The sequence below is a fragment of the Arctopsyche grandis genome, chromosome 11, assembly GCF_051622035.1.
Source record: "Arctopsyche grandis isolate Sample6627 chromosome 11, ASM5162203v2, whole genome shotgun sequence".
In the NCBI taxonomy this organism is placed as follows: Eukaryota; Metazoa; Arthropoda; class Insecta; order Trichoptera; family Hydropsychidae; genus Arctopsyche; species Arctopsyche grandis.
In genome coordinates, this window is record NC_135365.1 from 15,499,623 (window position 1) to 15,519,557 (window position 19,935).

Consider the following 19,935-nt stretch of genomic DNA (forward strand, 5'->3'; position numbering starts at 1 on the left):
GGGCGCCACAAGGGGCGCAGCCCCGTGGGGCCCCGAAGGGGGCCCGGGGGGCCCAGCCTCATGGGGCGCAGCCCCATGGGGCTCAAAAGGGGGCGCCACAAGGGGCGCAGCCCCGTGGGGCCCCGAAGGGGGCCCGGGGGGCCCAGCCTCATGGGGCGCAAGCCCTAATAGGCATTAACTAAGGGGGGCGAAGCCCTAGACGGCAATTAATCATGGGGGCGCGGAGGGGCGAAGCCCTAAAAGGCAACTGATCATGGGGGCGAAGCCTTAGACGGCATTTAATCATGGGGGCGCGGAGGGGCGAAGCCCTAAAAGTTATTAACTAAGGGGGGCGAAGCCCTAAACGGCAATTAATCTTGGGGGCGCGGGGGTGAAGCCCTAAAAGGCATTAACTTAGGGGGGCGAAGCCCTAGACGGCTTTTAATCATGGGGGCGCGGAGGGGCGAAGCCCTAAAAGGCAACTGATCATGGGGGCGAAGCCCTAAACGGCAATTGCTCATGGGGCGTGGAGGGGCGAAGCCCTAGAAGGCAAAGGCTCAGGGGGGCGCCGAGGGCGAAGCCCTAGAAGGCAAAAAAAAATTTTGATTTTTTTTTTTTGATTTTTTTTAATTTTTTTTTTGATTTTTTTTTTGATTTTTTTTTTGATTTTTTTTTATTTTTTTTTTATTTTTTTTTAAATTTTTTTTTTAAATTTTTTTTTTTAATTTTTAATTTTTTTTTTTTTTTTTTAATTAAATTAGCTTAGTCATGTTTAAGCGGTTTATATTATAAACACTGAGCGAAGCCGGGTAATACAGCTAGTGTAATATAATATTAGATATTTAATTATAATTATATTTTAGATATACTCATAATACATGTATTTATATATCTTTAGATGGTTTCAATTCAAAATTCAAACAGTGACAAAGTATTGCCAATTAATATTTCAAATCCAGAAAACTGCATAAAATTAAATATTCAAAATTATGGTATAATAGTGCTGAACCAAAAGATTTTACATCCTAAAAACTTTTTTGTATCGTTTTGGAATAAAGGTGGAATAAGGAAAATTAAATACCGTATCATATTAGGTTTTTAGATATTTTATTTAAACATGTCTTTTCTACAGCTACATTGAGGATAACAGTAGACGGTGGAACTAATAGATGGTATAATTTCATCAAAGAACATAACGCAGAGCATTGTGTAGTGCCAATGGATATTGTTTCTGGTGATTTTGATTCAATCACAGATCGTAGTATGCAAAAAGCCAAAGAACAAGGAGCAAGTGTAATATATGACACACAAAGGTTCAATTTATTTATTCCATATCGTTTGTTACCAGATTGTGGTCGATTAAATTTCAGATTATAAATACCCATGACCAAGATGAGACTGATTTCACAAAATCTGTAAGAGTTCTATCTAAATATTGCGCTTCAAAAAAAATTAAGGTAACATATTTTCAATAGTAGCATATTTTTAATATATTTCATATGATATAATAAGTAACATACTTTTAATGTTAAAAATAGCTCAAGTCTATATTTGTGATATGCCAGTCATCCGGTAGAATCGATCAGATTATGGCGAACGTGGATACATTGTTCAAGTGTTTTAAACTTGAGATAGTCGATCCCCAAATAGCCGTGCATTTATTTTCTCACGATTCTTTCACATGGCTTCTGCAATCTGGTAGACATAAGATATGCATCCCAGATTCACTGAAAATGTCCAAAAATGCATGGTGCGGACTGATTCCTGTAGGTGAAACATGTAGCTGCATAACAACGACAGGTTTAAAATGGAATTTAAGTAAGAAAATATTTATAATTTGAAATTATGTATGTATTTATGTATGAGCCTTCTAGAAACATAATCTACTGTATACAAAATATAGAAATAGCAATCGAAAGAAGCTATGATTCACTCGGAGCTATGATTCACATTCATATATTTCACAAATCATTTATTTTTTGTTTACTTTATTTTTATTAGAGTTATCGCTTTGTTTCAAAACAACTTTTTATATGTATAATATTTTTCAAAATATATAATGCGAATGTGCATTTCAGATAAAAATGCAATGGCGTTTGGATCTTTGATAAGCACTTCTAATACTTTCGATGGATCTGATTTTGTCACTATAGATAATGAATCGCCATTATTGTGGTGTATGGGTATTTTGCCCATATTTCATGACATATGTGGTACATTAGATGAAGAACAATGATATGTATTCAATTTATTATATTATTTTATATTTTAAATATACGTAATTGATGAAAATTTACTATTATTTCATTTTTATATTGATTTACTTATGTATGTTGCATATAATTATATATTGCCACATATCATCGTCACTAATTCAGTATTATTACAAATTACTTTACAATCCCAACTCTAAATTTCATTTTCAAATCTAACTTTTCTAGTTGACTTTATTTCGTATATTATACATATTTTTATGTTAATTATTAAAAGGATAATCAAAATAGTTTAAACTTTGAAATTATTTCATATTTCGAAATTGAGTGAATCCCAATGAATGAAAAACAATTAGTGGAGAATACTTTGTATTTGATTTAGATGCCCGAGATGAATTTATTCTATTTTATTATCAAAAATAAACGTTAAGTTAAAGAAAATGGTAATATGTTTAAAAAATACACAATTAAAATAATGAATGAAAAAAATTCAAATCTACCACAATTAACCAATCGAATTTCTCAACTACTCAATGCAAATATTAATTATATTCCTTAAAAAAGCTTCTTAAAAAATCACTCTTAAACGTTGCCTAGATTTTGACGTTGCTTAAATATAACACATAAAACAAGCTACTGATTAATAAAAAATAGCATCATTATAATTCCATATGTGTACTAAATATTTTCATAAATATCTATTAGAACACTCTTACTAGAAACAAAGTCCCTTAATAAATTCATTATGCAATGATATAATATAAAATATCTTCTTTTGCTTTCAATTTCATGGTAATGGCTAAAAAAAAAATACGAATAAATCAAATTACTTCAAATCTTAGATGACATTGTTAATTCTTTGGAAATTTTTAAGTGCAATGTCAGCTAAATTGTGTGAGTATGAAAAGTTTTTTCAACAATCTAAAAGAGCTGTGTACTAAAACTAATAGTATTTGAATCTACTATCGTTTTATTTCTTGTTTGTTGGGATTTCTTGAATTATAAAATCATTCAAACGCTCCACCACAAATTACCTAAACACAATCTTTTTTAGATCGTCGACTTTAGAGAGTCTTTAGTTAATATTATGAGCATTTATAAGAATTGTACATGTATGCAGGTACTTTTTCCTTTTATGGTGTACATTTACATTAGAATAATGTAGTACTAGTATTACTAACAAAAATAAAATAAAACCCTAAAATAGAATACCCGAAAGTAGATCAGTAGCTATCAAAAAAAAAAAAAAAATAAATATATATATATATATATATATATATATATATATATATATATATATATATACATATATATATATATATATATATATATATATATATATATATATATATATATATATATATATATATATATATATATATATATATATATATATATATATATATATAAGATGCATTGTGAACATAATTTAGTAATAATAAATAATAATAATAATAATAATAATAATAGCTTTTATTCCAAACTATGGGGAGAATAGTGCAATCCCAACGCCCATATAAATAATATATAGATAATAAAAGTATTGAAAAATAGTAAACAAAAAATAAATAAATAAATACATAAGTAAATATATAAATATTGTTGCGTGGACGTGAAGTGGGTGCTTCCTGAATCGGAGTGAAAGACGCAGGAGGGTTTTGTTGAAGTCGTTTATTCGTGTGGTCTCGTCGGCGCTCCAGGTCGGGAATGGTTTCCAGACCGAGAGCGCCCCATATTTATACCCGTTGGGCACAACATACATACATATGTACATACACATGTAAACTATTGGTCGATGAGTGGGGCGATCCCATTGGCCGTTACTTTATCGGTCCACGAGCGCCACCCACCTAATCTCTACGTTACAATATTACTAATAATAAATAATAATAATAATAAGTCTACTAATAATAAATAATAATAATTTAATGTCTATTCAAGGCGGTCGGTGGAGTAGTTCCATCCATCGAACACACAATGAAGAATGCAAATGAGAAGATGCAGCAGCAAGAAGACAATTAGGCGATAAAAATATACGAATACGTAGAGAGGCCGCTCTCATCCTGAGAATGGCTTCAAAGTGAGGCACATGCCCTTCCACAAACATTTGCGACGCGCTGCAGCTCGTAGGTAGCCCGAAAAGAGCACGGTAGCAGTTGTTGTATTGTACCTTTATCTTTCTCATCGTCTCCCGCTTGTATTTGGTCCATAACTCACCAGTATAGAGACTAGTACAAAAGGACATAAATAATTGTCTTTTAACCTCTACACCGGTGTGGAAAAAGCATTTAAAAATCAAAATCAAAATTGAACGCTCCACAGACACTCTCGTTATGTGGTCTAACAACGCTCTAACCAACAATATACATTTGTACAAGTATTGTAATGTCACACTATTCATTAATTAAACGAATGATATTTTATATGCTATTCTGAAAACATTCTTATAATCTGTCAACGTCTGCTCAAGAGAACATTCTAGCTGTATTTCGATGTATGTACATTATTATTAGTTAATGTGTAGTACATATTATTAGTTTTGTGTGTTTACTAAACAAAACCGTCGATTTGAACGTTTGCCCACGAGTAGAAAAATTTAGTTTGGTAGTGGCCATTGGTCGGTTTGGTCGCGTTTGATCGTGCTCGTTGCCATCAACGTGTTTGCCATCGATGTGAAGAGTTCTGTGGACATCTGTGAAAATACATATACATATATATATATGTATATATGTATTTTAAATTTTGCAGTGCATATGTCATAAGTTTTTAACGATTCGGTGAGTTCAGTTCGTTCATCTATTGTCGATTTGTTTACACGCTCTGATACTATGTCATGGTTATTTTATAACAATAAAAAAAATGTATATATGAGTGAATTCGAATTAAAATGCCTTCACGCATTTATTGATAAAATTTCATTGGATCAATAAAAAGAGCATCGGATTTTGTCATCACTCTGTCTCACATATTGGCCGTGACCTTTTATTTTAAATCTATATTTGTTCTTATTGTAAATTGCACTACATTAATTCGACTGGGCTATGTTTCTCAAACTGTGCTATTTTTTCAATTTTTTTTATATACAATTTTTATCACTTTTTAGCTTAACATTAAAAGCACATAATATGTTATGGCAATACTTTCCTGGTGGATTTATGTACATATTTTTTTATCATCTATATATATAAAAATGAATGTCTGTGTGTGTCTCGAATAGGCTGCTAAACCACTGAACCGACTACGGTGAAACTTTTAGGATTTGTTGTGTGCATATCCGGGAAGATTACTGTGAAAAAAACGGGATCGGAAACGGGAAAAACGGGAATGAGTGTCATTGCAACGCAATAATTTCAAATGTGTTCGCTACCTGCGTTTTTCCGACAAATGAGAACGGGAACGAGAGCGGGAACGGGAACGGGAATTGCATGCGTTATTATGGCATTGCAACGCATGCCGGGGTTCACCTAGTTTACAATAAAATTACAGCAATCTTACAAATACTGTAGGTAAATACAATATTCACATTAATATCATATATATGTATATAATAGTGCTATTCTGTGTGACTGTGTGTCTGTGTAAGATAACGCTCGCCGTACTATAATAGTAGTTTCGATTCGACATATGTACGTCACAGTTAAAATACTGCCAAAAAAAACGTACGAATATAATACGAACATAATAATAACAGATAAAAAAAAATGTTTCCTCTAGGGGAATAAGTCTTTGAGCATTTAGTACCATCTATTGAAAATTTATTTAATTCATTCATTAATTTTTCTATTGTTTATATGTAGGTAGGTAGGTAGTTTTTACCTTTTTTTATTTTAAACAATTAAATATAAATATATTTGAAAAAATACGACCACATGCGAATCAAACACAGCACCGATACATTCCTTTAATTTTTTTATTTAATAACTTAATATGCCATAACCCATGCGATGATATTTCATCGGCACAACACTAGTTTTTTTTTATATCGTTGATATATTATATAAAATAACTAATTAATAATCATAATAGTTCATACAAATTTCTGCTGTTGATATACATATGTACAATCTATAAGAATTTTAAGTTTTATTACAATTTGTCTTATCATATGTGTGTCTTCGGTATATTAAATTTTATGCGATTTATTACTATTAATATTTGGCACGAGCGCTTTCAGCTTGTAGGCAAAGTGTTATTTTCATAGAACCTGGCATTTTTCGTGGAATCTATTCTCATAAAATTTTCAAACACTTTCATAGGCATAACTTATATACGTACATATGTACATATACGCACACGTCAATGTGTATTTAATAATGCATATATGTAAATAAATGGTCATTGAATCGGAGGTAATTGATTGAGCGTGAAAAATCGATCGACATGAGGGTTTCGCGATAAAAAATGTTGAGGAAAGCGTGATTGAACGACAACGAAATGTGTGTCAAAGTTAACGTGTTTTGCTAAGTGTGCACCGCATACACGAGCCAATTCGTATGCATTTATTTAATATTAATTTATTGTTTCGAATACATAGTGGAACACACACACACATACGCTCGAATACGTCTAATTTGGTTCAATTAATTTTTGTCCACGTTTTCAATTATGTATTTATCGTTGCGGCCATCATATTGTCATAAAATGTATGTAGAGAAATGCTTTCATTGAAAATAATAAAATTGTGTGATGTTCAACAACATTGTCCCTGGTGATTGGGCAACAAAAATAACCGGTTTATTTTTGTTAGCTATAGTGTGGTGTGTATGTTGACTTTGCCGCAGTTATCTTCCACTTATAATATATTTATTATTGTGAAAGCAAGCGTTTCAAACTGTTTTAAACCTACATATCTTGCATTCTAGTCTCTTGATATTCACAATCTCAAGTTCAACGATGAACTCGCAAAGCTTTGCAAATTATGTATTTATTCAAAACTTCATTTTTGTTGGGTTTTTGGAATCCACATCAACTGACTTTTTTGTGAATTTTATGATTTCTTTCTTGATGAATGCTTAGCTTACGTGTTTTTAATCAAATAATACGTTACTTATTATTAGAGGTAGGATAGTCACAGTGCTATCCATTGTTCGGCAAACCTTTAACAATGCATTTACAACCTTTGAACAATACACGGCCCCCTCAGGTTCCGGTGACTACTTATTATATACATAATTAAATAAATACTCGATTTTCTTAATTTCGTTTCTTAAAAGTTTGTATATTGATATATTAGTGTAGAATTCAATTCATGGAGGGACACATTCAGCGATTTAAACCATATTTATTACTCGATGCGCCGTAACACACTGTTGTTTGGTCGCGGTTTTATGCAGCATACCAACTTAAACATATGTATGTACATACATTCGACCCAAGTACACCAACTTGACCATTTATTGATGCACTCTACTATGTTTGAAAACGAAATCTCCACACGAATTTATTTTGAGTAAAAATATGTATACAGGTACCTTTCAAATTAATCTTGCGGCTTTTTCAATTGTATTGTGAATGGTGAAAGATTATTTCTTTATTATTTATTATTTTAATTTGTTGAGTAAATACTTTTTATTATATAATGACAACCTAGTAAAAATATGGAATAATTTTTTTTATTTAGTTTGGACCATTACGGTATTACAGGAACTATTTAATGCACCACAATAGTCTAAGTAGAATATAAGAAAACAAACACGAGTAAAAAAATCGCGAGAGTTCCCAATTTCAATAGTTCCTGATTTTAAAAATTACCAATTTCAAAAGCTCAAATGTGATGCAATTAGTTAAATAAAGAACACTTTTTTTTTTTTAGAAAGTAATTCAACTTTCATTATGTCACTTTGCATTGGTATCTAAAATGTATTCTTCAAAAGTGCTAGGGCCCCGTTGAGGCCCTTGTTCAGTTGGGGTAACTAAGCTTGCGCCCCCCTATATATATATACAATATATATATTAACCTAACAAATGCCCTGCACTCCGTTAAAGACGTTAGTGTTTTAAGTAAAGTAGATATAGGTAGCGATCACAGATTAGTCCGTGCCAAGATGGCCATTAATATAAATTGCGAACGTAGGAAATTAATAAAAGGATGCAGTAACTCTCCAGATTTCGCTCAACTAAGGTCTAGGAAAAAGGAATTCGAACTCGAACTTGGAAATCGATACGGGAAATTAAACCCAGAAGCAGACATCGAGGAATTGAACACTGTAATTAGTTCGGTTCTAACCTCAACAGGTAAGAAATTAGGTGGATTCAGGAAACAGATTAAATTAAGCAAAATTTCAGCGGAAACAAAAAACCTAATTAAGCATAAAAGGAATTTAGATAGGGATAATAATAAGCAAGAATACAATCTAGTAAATAAGGAAATTAAAAAGAGAATAGTCAGGGATGTCAGGGATTTTAACAGCAAGCTAATAGAAAATACCATTAAGAATAACCGTAGCCTGAAAAAGTGCAAACAGGATCTTTTCTTAGGCAAAAACCAAATGATCGCAATCAGATCAGAGAGCGGAGTAATAATTAGGAATAGAGAAGAAATCATAGACAGAGTTTACACGTTCTATGCAAAACTATACGAGAACGACAACGGCCAATTCCCCGCTCTGGAATCGACACACGGCCAAAGGGTTCCTGCAGTATTGCCTAGCGAAGTAGAGGCCGCGCTAAAAACTGCAAAGAACGGTAAAACCCCAGGGGAAGATAATATTCCCATTGACTTACTAAAATGTGGCGGCCCCCCCCTAATTAATATCTTAGCTAGGCTTTTCAGCAAATGCATCCAGAACCAAGCTATACCAGAAGGATGGAATAACGCAACTATCATTTTAATACACAAAAAAGGCGACAAAAGCGATATCAAGAACTACCGACCCATTAGTCTACTTTCAGCGGTCTACAAGCTCTTCACGAAGGTTATTACAGAAAGGCTGAAGAATATCCTCGACGAGAACCAACCTATAGAGCAGGCAGGGTTTAGGGCAAATTTCAGCACAATGGACCACCTCCAAGTAGTTGGCGAACTAATCGAGCGCGCCAACGAATATCAACGGCCATTGTGCCTAGGTTTCGTCGATTATGAGAAAGCCTTCGATACAGTTAGTCATAATGCAGTACTTAACGCTCTAAAAACACAGGGAGTGCCGGAACCCTATGTGGGACTGTTAGCTGCAATATATAAGAATGCCACAGCTTCGGTTAAAATTTTTTCAGGTACAGATAGATTTAGCATAGGAAAAGGAGTAAGACAAGGAGATACAATCTCGCCCAAGTTATTCAATGCGGTGCTTGAGGGAGTTTTCAGGAAATTGGATTGGGATACAGCCGGAGTAAGCATCAATGGTCGCTTTTTGAGTCACCTTCGGTTCGCAGACGATATAGTTTTAGTAGCTCGTGATTCAGCTGACTTACTTATCAGACTAACACAGCTGGACGGGGAAAGTAGAAAAGTAGGATTAAAAATTAACGTAGATAAGACTAAACTAATGTTCAATAGTTATTGCATGCCTGATAGCATCCCCTTAGATGATAAACCAGTAGAAGTAGTAAATAATTATTTATATTTAGGTCAAATAATTGACATGTCTGGTAGTAAAAATGAAGAGATAAAGAGACGTATGAAATTAGGGTGGAGTGCATTTGGACGGATGAATGCTGTTTTTAAATCAAAAATGCCACTCTGCCTGAAGAAAAGGATCTTTGATCAATGCGTTTTGCCAGTGATGACGTATGGATGTGAAACTTGGACACTGAACGCCAAGATGCAAAATAAAATCCAATGCACTCAAAGAAGTATGGAACGCTGTATGCTTGGCATAACGAGGAAAGACAGGAAGCGGAACACGTGGGTGAGAAATATGACAAGGGTAGTGGACATAGTGGATAGAGTGAAGAGATTGAAATGGCAATGGGCGGGTCACGTAGCTAGGAGGATGGACGAAAGGTGGACAAAAGAAGTGCTTGAATGGTACCCGAGAAAAGGCAAAAGAGTAAAAGGAAGACCGCAAGGAAGATGGGTGAACGAAATTAGGAAAATGTGCGGAATGAGATGGATGAGTGTTGCGCAAAACAGAGACGAGTGGAAGCGTGTTGGAGAGGCCTTCATCCAGCAGTGGATGGCGAATGGCTGTAAATGATGATGATGATGATGATATATATATATATATATATATATATATATATATATATATATATATATTTTTTTTTATCTTTCGCTTATTTAAAGATATACCAATACATTTCAGCGCAATCCTTTTTTAGTAAATGTAAAATATTATAATGATATATTACATTTTAAAAATGTCATGAGGTAAACCCCGCACTATATGGGCGCACATTTTCCAAGTCTGGATGTACCTAACTGGCATTCGCGATTCCAGGCAACAAGCATCAAGACCACCTTAACAGATTTGCTCAATACCAAAACATATCCATACTTTGTTTTTTGCTTCGTGAGCACTGTCGCAACTAGACCTGCGATCGTGATTGCAGATCAATTACGACTGAGATATCGAACTAATTTATTTGCGTGTGCGCGGGTGACTGATCCGTTATTTCTCGATTTCAATGAACTCTCGATTTCAAGGTGAAAGAAGTTCAGAAACAAAAGCACGCTTATTAATATTATTGTTACGTACGCCGTGGATGAAACGAATAGAATCCCAGAGACTATGTGACCGTTCAAGGGTTATCTGTTAACGGATTAACTAAGTGCTTGCACTTAGACCAACGGATATCGGTTATCGGATTAACTAAGTGCTTGCACTTACCTCCAGGATTATATATGGACTCTAAGTGCATTTAGGCTAAACAATGACCGTTATTAGTCCCATTCTCAGAATCGGTACGGGGAGACTTAATGTCGTGGAGATACATATCCGAATACGTGACTACACAACAGGTAAACAGATTAGACGTCCTGAGAGATCTACCCTTTATAAGGCGGTACGTAGGCGATATCATGTCATTCTGGACTGAGCACAGCCAGTGCGTGTATCTCCTTAATCATCAACAAATGCTGTGAAACGACTGTTGGCCTTTTACTTGGATCCTCCACCCACCCCTACGCAACAATATTAATATCTACTACCTATATATACGCATTACTAGAAGATCGTTCAACGTAAATTTTGAGCTGTAATTTTGGTAAAATGCTCATTTTCACACTTTTAGCAATGTTTTTCGATATTTTTTGGAGGCATTATTACGTTTTTATTTTGGTTTTTGGCGCCCCTCCCGAATTTGTACTCGGGCCTGTGCGTAAATCCTTCACTGACTAGTATGTAGGTATCGAATAAAGTTAGTATATATGTACATAATAATAAATGCTATTTTATAGTAAATTTAATGTAAATATATATGTATGTATAATATGTGTACGTACATATACGTTTATGTACGCATTTTGTGCATTTAATCCATGAATGTGTAGTGGAAATTTTTCGATTGATGTGTGTATGGCTTGCTTAAATGAACCTTTTTTTTCTTGTGTTATGTTGAGATGTGATTCAATCAATGCTATAATCATCACCTGTTCTGAAATAGCATCACTGTTTAGTATCGCCGTAGAGATGTCCAACAATTGGCAGGCGCCCTATTGTTTTTTTTCCGCACCAGCGGCTCTCAAACTAACTCAAGGTCAACACGTTTATATGCATAATTTAAAAATTTGCACTAGTATTATTAATATGTGACCATTGAGACGGCAACGATCTATTCTGCGTAAAAATCGAAAATTCATCCGGTTTTTCTTGTTATTCGGCATGTCGGACACACGAGAGATGCGTATCTTTGTGCGTTGGCCTTCGTTGTGGTAGAATGTCCATTTTATACCCGATCAAACCGATTGCCTGGTTCTATTGAAATAAGTACCTATGTTTAATGGAAACTCTAAAAATGACAATGAAAAAAAAGTATAAAATATCGTATTTTCGCTGAAATATATGTACGTATGTATATACATATTTACATTTAATAATGATTCAAGACTTGATTAAAGTAGTTTTAAAAAATATAAATACATAATTCAGGATGAATTATCAGAAAACAGTACATAAATTTATGAATGCGAGAGAAGTTATGCAACTAGTTGAAAATATGATAATGATTATATCAATCCCAGTGTTCTTTTGTCTCCATGACTTTTTTTACGCGGTTTCTTGCAGATGTATGTATTTACGCTTTAAATCGAGATATTATGTATTATGTGCGCAGTACTGCAATCAGGGATGTCAACACAATTCCAATCTTTACTTGTCATTTGATAATACTGTTCGACACGGAAAATGGTTCAGAGACCAGATATGACTTTTCTTATAGATCTATGCCCAGTAAACACGAATATGGTAATAAAAAATGTTGATTGGCTCGACATTCGGAGATATATGTGTTTTTTAAATCGCACGATTTTTCTATATCTTGGTGTTGTTCAATCGATGTCTCAAAATCTGTCAATTTTCTGTTCACAATAAATATTGGAATCTATAGTTGGGTATTTTATCTTTCATTTGTAGTACTTTTCAGCTTTCAAACTTCTCTAAGTAGGCGTTCAGTTCAAATCAAAAGTCAAAAGTACGTATTTTCACTTAGGATTTTTTCCCACTATTAATACTATTTTATATTGAGTATTTTCTATTGAAACATGTTTATCGGGATAATGTTCTGGCCACACTATTTTTTGTTTTCGTTTAAATGGGTTAATTGGAAGTGTGCTGAATTTTAAATCGGTAAAATTTCGAGCTAAAAACTCGCTACTATTATTTACTCGTATTTACACGAATTTGAATTGAATTAATAAGGATAATATATTAAATTGTCTTTATATGAGAATTAAATAAAATTCCACTTAAAAAAATCATATTTCGACTATTCTTGTGGATAAGTCGATAGAAAAAAGTAGAAAAATCGCGCGATATATCGCGAAATATCGCGAAATATCGAATAAAAATCGCGACATATACATATCTCCGAATCTCGAGCCAATCAACGTTTTTTATTACTAGATTCGTGCTCACTGGGCATAGATCTATAAGAAAAGTCATATCTCGTCTCTGAACCAAAAAGAAGTCGACATTTGTCGAACAGTGTAATTTGTAGTAATTACCACAACGTTATATAAAAAATATAAGCATAAATAATATCGTTATTGTATTTGTAAAATTGGATAAAATTTGTTGTGAGGATTTTATTGAATCATAAATATCAATTGCAGAATGTTTAAATTGATACGAATAAAATTGAATATTGGTTATCCTCTTTGATTTTTTGTGGGCATCGTAAAAATGTCGTTTGGAACAAGTGACCTTATGTTGCGATTGACTCTTATTTGTCTTTTAATTTATAGTCACCGCAACGACTTATTGTACGAAGCCCTGACGTGACAAAAATTTATAACGCGAGTTTTTTTTCCTGAGGTCATTCATTCAATTCACTTTTCTTGTGACGTTTCTTAAATATTGATGTGTGTACATATTTATATATGTACATACTTGTTGTGTTTAACCCTTTGAGTGCTGATATCTTTTCAGTTGAAAGCCCACCACGCTGAAAATTTCGCCAACATTTCCAACTAGAATTATTTAGAAATCCTATAGAAAGCAGATATAAAAATTGTAGCTAATCCAAACAAACCCTAGATTACTACTCTATATAACTACCGCCGAGGATTACAGTTTTTGTAAAGTTGTGTTTAGACTAATATATCTTGCAAAAATATAAAATAATTAAAAGTTTAATTCAATTTAATTATTAATTAATGTATTTTTACAAAACTGGTTCCATCTTCTTCATTGTTGTTAAAATTTAATGCTCACAATCTAAATGCCAAACCACAATCTAAAATACTCAGCAGTTAGTGATTTCAGAAATTCCGGTGTAAACCAGTCTTTAGAAACGTTGACAAATGAATGACACGAATTACACGACCCGTGTTCAAAGCTACCTGGAAAGGCCTAGCGGCTAGTATTCTTGTTTACTTTGTACATACTCAAAATACAGCGCCTATCTGCGTTTTTCAGGTTCGTGGACTTGTTGGCAAAACGCTGATCGGCGTTGGTCAGCATTCAATGGGTTAACCGGCGTCACTCCGTTGTATTTTCTCTATATTGGTGTTTTGGGTTTGATCAGTGACGGAGCTAGGAATTTTGGGCCCTCATGCAAAATTTATCCAAGGCCCCTTTAACTCCCCCCCCCCTAACATGATTTATAAAAATATGAGATAATAAAATTGAATAGTTGATACATATTTACATAGAATTATTAGTATAATAATTCGAAAAAAAAATTAACTTAGCAGATTTTAAAAACTTTGTGATTAGTAGAGGTAGGATAACCAAGGTGCTGTCTTGAAAAAAACGGACCCATAGGCATATATATATATATATATATATATATATATATATATATATATATATATATACATATAAATTTAGACCCCCCTGTCTAGCTTTGCATGACTCTGCTATGAGTTAGCTACGCCACTGGGTTTGATCATACGTTTGGAATTTATTATGATCGCGATCTTTCTAGAGGCCGATGTGAATAGAAAATTAAGTCAAAAAAGAGAGCGCATATACGAGATTGTATATACTGTTTTCTTTCGAAGTTTAAACAAGTGCATATAATTGGCATGATGTGTACACAAGCTGAGCTTATAAAAACATTTACTGTCATTAAATTAAATATTTTCGTTTATTTGCCGCCTGCTTCTACTCCGGTACGCAACTATAAATCATGGCTCTGGTTAAATTCTTTCGTAACCATTTACATATAACATTCGAACTTTATTTCTATATTGGAACGCGTGTATATTTATCACTTCTGCATCGATGCAAGTACATTAAAATAGTTAAGTAACGCGATTCTTTTTATCAAAATAATACTATATGGAGTTTAAGCTAAATTAGTAAAAACGACATAATTGAAAATCTTGTATGTCCTCAATGATACTTTTGAACTGGACTTTTCTCTTAGCTTTAAAGTATAATGTTTTGTAGGTTAGACTGTGGTCTCTTTTCATCCTACAACGTACGTTGATTTAAGCAATCTTATATTAAGTAAAAGTCTATATGTATGTATATATTATTATGGATTGTGGATTTTGTACACATGGTTTTTTTAGATACTTTTAAACGTGCGAAAAAAATGTGGCATGCCTTGCACATATGCATGGCACGCCTAGCACACACCGTCCCAAAATTACCCCATGGAGTGTTTTCGGTAAAATTGTATCCTTACATTTATCCTTGCTTGACAGTGATCGATAACGGTGTATACCATTTTTGAAGAAATGTAGGAGAAACTCCACAGCGGGGAGCCAAGCACACGACGTGCCGTTCTTCCCTGTGTGATTTCGCCCTAACAGTTGAAATATATAAATCACAATAATCGAGAAAATTTAGTTACTTTAAATATATTTAAATAAACGCATGTATCTTTCATCAAGTATTTAATCTAACACTTTTAGGGGAAAAATAAGTTTCAAAAATGTAGGCTAATTGTAATTTTTCAAAACAACAACACGTTTAGAGCAATTAAATGGTCAGTATTTTAATTAATTTCCGGTTTCGTTTAGTATTTTATTAAAAAAATGGTCAGTATTATATTATTAAATGTCAGTATAAATAACACATGGACAGTATAAGAAAATCTGACGTACATTCAGCAGAACAAATAGGAATGCCTGGTAGCTGGAATTGTCTTGTGGTGATACTAACCAAATAGTAATGCTGGCCATTTGTCAAAATAAAACTTACAATTTAACATAAGTACTGACTATTATGTTTATTTTTAAACTTTTAATATTTATACTGACCACTTGAATACTGAATGATGGATACTGGCCGTTTAGTATAAATACTGTTCATTTAATATAAATATTTGCCATTTAATAAAAATTCTAGCCATTTAATATAAATAATAGCCATTTTATATAAATACTGACCATTTGTATTTAAATACTGACAATAAGAAGAGGTTTGTAAAAATATACCAAAAGACTTACCAAAATACAAGCCGTTTTAAATTGTTTGACAATGGACGTATAAAAAGCTCTTACGATAGCTGTCATCGAAATGTCAAGTTTGTTTTAAAATACTTCCCGTTTCAAGTAACGATAACCAGAAATGTACTGCCATGCCAATTTTTGAGATTTTTTATTGTAAATATTATTTTTACATGAAATATGTACTGTTATTTTCGTCAAATGTTTGCAATTTTTATTCTGCACTTTTTGTTCAAATATAAGTGAATTATCAAAAATATCCGTGATGTAATATCGTTATCTTGTTTGACGACATTGTGTGAAATATGTATATATTTGGGCTATTTTTGTCGAGTGGTCGTTTTACAAAGACAATTAGTGCAAAACACAGTATTGGTGGTCTTTGAACAATTTGTACTCTCATTGTGTGATATTAGTACACATGTACTTTTGAATGTATGTATATGTACTTGTAAACAGGGACTATATTGAAGGACAAAAACAAAGATTTCCTAATATCTCCCCATTTTATCTAAATAAAATATTTTGTGTATTTATGTATGCAGCTACCTGTAATCTTAAAAGTGTTTGCAATAAGTACACTTAGAATATGAACATGCCTTTTATTTTATGAATATGGATGATTTTAATATAAATACATTAGAAAATACTTGTAATAGTTTAAATATTGAATAATAAACAAGAAACATTAGGTTGAGTATTATATTCTCACTCATTGTTGTGGTCAACTGTGGTGGTAACCTGATGCTTTAACAATGTACATATAATGTACTTCTCTTTGTGACTCTTCTCTTTTTTCAAGACTGTCTATCAATTTCTTAAATTAGATCATCCCAGTGGTTGATTTACTTTTATTTCCTAGTACACAGCCGATGACCATTATTTTTATCAATGACCACCCTTTTTTATCGGTCTAATGAAATTTTTCATAATCACTCTGTAAAAGTACAACATCCATTACTTTAACAGTAACTTCCAGTAGAAAGGAAGTACGTATTAGTCTTTTTAGTCATCTGAGGAGTTTGAAGCATTCACGGGCAATAATTTCAACATTTATTATAATTAAATATAACATATTCTTTAATTTTATGCCAGAACTTGTTAGATGTAAATAAATAAATAAATGTCAAAAGCCGCAACTTATTGAAGAACACGTCTCTACTTTTTAATGGAAAGGATTTCAAAATTAATCGTTAATCATATATATGTACATATATAATACCGATGTTCTGTGTGTCTGCATGTGTGTCTGTGTTAGATAACACTCGCCGTACTATAATGGTCGTTTCGATTCGACATATGTACGCCGCAGTTAAAACACTGCCAACAAAACTTACGAACATAATAACAGATCAATAAAAAACTATATTATATTGTTTATATGTAGGTAGATAGGTATTTTTACCATTTTTTTTTTCATATTAAACAATTAAATATAAATATATTTAAAAGGTATTTGAAAACAATTCGACCGTGTGTGGATCGAACACAGGACTGCCACATTTCTTTTAATTTTTTTTAATTTAATAACTTAATATGCCAACACATGCGATGATATTTCATCGGTTATAATACTAGTAATATATAATCATAGAAGTAGAATGCATAGAATCGCTCTCAGCCTCCAAAAATGTTGGTACAAAAACGCGGCAGAGTTTGTTCATTGCTTGCTAAACTTCGTCTCTCTTGTCTCTCTTCTGACTTTCCGTCTCTCTCTTCGATGGCTCGCTTTTAGACGATACTTTTGTTAACAATGACCATTCTATGCATTCTACTTCTATGTACATATACATATAATAGTAAAATAAAAAAAAATCTTTAGACACATGAAAAGTGTAACAATTCTGTATTAATTCTAATTCTTAATTTTCAATTACAGAAGACCAAAAGAAAAGTTAATAGAAATATTTTTGCAAACATAATAATATTTCTATCAGGTATACTTATGTATAATACATGTTTTTTATTTTTTGAACCAAAAAGCATTAAAAATCACGTGTGTAATATTTTGTTTTGTTAGTTAATACAATAATTCGTTTTTTTATTTATCTTTTCTTTTATTATTCTTAATGGTTAATTTATTATTTCTCCAGATTGTTTTCTTATTTAGACATATGTACTTATTGCTTCAAACGACGATGATGAACTGAAGTTTTCTCCTACATAAATACATTTGTACACACTAGCATTTGCAAAAAATCATAATTTCTCACCCCTATATTACGCACACACACACACCCATATGGATTGTGTTGGTCAATATGAAGTTCATCGATACCCGGCAGTCCACATTTCCCCGACCTTTTGCATCATCGATCGACTATGAGTTTACATTCGTCCATCATCGATTTCACTTACGAGCGCTCGCTTGTAATTGATTGAAGTGTCTTGTCCGTCACGCTATTTTTCCATTTCAAATTGTTCTTCGAGAGTCGACGTACGCCCACGCTCGTTAACCCAGTCTTTACCGCAGTTGCAACCATCAGAACTCCCAAACGAGCCTATCTCGTCAAAGTTTAAATTAAAATTATGTGTCTAATTTTCCAACTGAATGTTGTTACAAGCTCGGCTTTGCAGCCAACAGCCAAACGACACTAATGAGTAATTATTAAAATGAAATGTGGTTTATAAATTTCAAGCACGGATTTGCGTTGGTAATTTTAGTGGTAAGTATTGTTGAAAACGTAAAATTATCTTTTAAAATAGAACTTATAAGTAGCTATAGGTAAATATGTACATATGTAAGAGTCGACGAGTTGGAATTCTTCCAGATACTGGTAGAGTTTCAATTATTCCAAGAAATATTGAAAAATGTAAACACATAGGCAATTAGTGTCATCATTACATTCTAAAAAAATCTGAAAAAGTTTGTTTCCGATTTTAATCTTTTAGCAATTCCAATCTTCAGTCTACTATATATAGTAACTTTGGATCGTAATCCATTTTAGGATAGCTGAAGTTAATACCATTAGCTATATATGAGCTAGTTTGCTATCTGATTGGTATATAGATTTGAAGATATGCAATCTTTTTTCCTCCATCAGTCCGTCTGTCCGTTTATAGTGTGTAGCAACTAGGGATTAATTTTTCTGTATTGATATTTGACACTAATGTATCTAGTTTAGGACTTAGTTTAATATTTATGTGTGTTACGATGAATTTATGAACATGGTAAGCATGTCTATATCAAAATTGTGCAATACTTGATGCAACTAAAAAGTGTACAACTCCATTACGAATTAATTTGTCATGTTTGGTCACCTTGAAGATTAGAGCATAACTGATTTTTTTGTGTGTGTGTAAACTTTTTAAACTTGTGAAACAATGTAATACATAATATAATAATAAAAAAAACAAAACAACAATATATACAATGGACAGGATTGAGTTAGTCCTTTTTTGTAGTAATTAACAGCATTAGATGTGTAATATGATAGTTCGCGTGCGTCATGTACATGTTGAACGTACTTAAACGTGAAAAATACCAAAAAAATTATGTGAAGTACATTTAACAATACTGCTTGCATTTTCGGTCGATAACAATCTGACATTTTGTGGACTTTCAATACATGAATTTTATATGGCGTTCTTTTATACATATTTTAACTTAGTGGACTAGTGTTTAGCATATTATGCTTTCGAGCAGAGTGTCACGGGTTCGATTCCCACTATAGAGTCCCGCTGCTGGCCAGACCTTGGTTTGTGATTCCAGGTCGATCGTTTCTTATCGACTTTCATTGAAAC

The 19,935-nt window shown here is 32.8% G+C and overlaps 2 protein-coding genes across 3 annotated transcripts in view; both read left to right on the top strand.

The window, feature by feature from the left end:
• Positions 1–1,117: 1,117 nt before the first annotated feature.
• On the top strand, positions 1,118–2,267 carry LOC143919050 (thiamine pyrophosphokinase 1-like). The gene is made up of 4 exons (XM_077441232.1): positions 1,118–1,272; positions 1,350–1,436; positions 1,518–1,797; positions 2,058–2,267. Exons 1-4 carry the CDS (start codon positions 1,198–1,200, stop codon positions 2,213–2,215), a joined length of 600 nt encoding a protein of 199 aa, XP_077297358.1. The 5' UTR covers positions 1,118–1,197; the 3' UTR covers positions 2,216–2,267.
• Positions 2,268–4,770: 2,503 nt separating this feature from the next.
• Positions 4,771–19,935, top strand: part of LOC143918862 (V-type proton ATPase 116 kDa subunit a1-like) — a 33,666-nt gene continuing 18,501 nt past the window's right edge. The window contains exon 1 of one of the 2 annotated variants that reach the window (XM_077440944.1): positions 4,771–4,969. The gene's annotated coding sequence lies outside the window, so the exon portion shown is untranslated. The remainder of the gene's footprint in view (positions 4,970–19,935) is intronic. The other variant, XM_077440943.1, reaches the window with a different exon arrangement.

What these genes read in the sequence shown, in the direction of transcription:
- LOC143919050 (XM_077441232.1), top strand. Translation starts at nt 1,198, where the DNA reads ATGGATATTGTTTCTGGTGATTTTGATTCAATCACAGATCGTAGTATG. An exon ending in GCGCTTCAAAAAAAATTAAG is followed by an intron (nt 1,437 to 1,517) that starts GTAACATATTTT and finishes TGTTAAAAATAG; the next exon opens with CTCAAGTCTATATTTGTGAT. An exon ending in AGGTTTAAAATGGAATTTAA is followed by an intron (nt 1,798 to 2,057) that starts GTAAGAAAATAT and finishes TGTGCATTTCAG; the next exon opens with ATAAAAATGCAATGGCGTTT.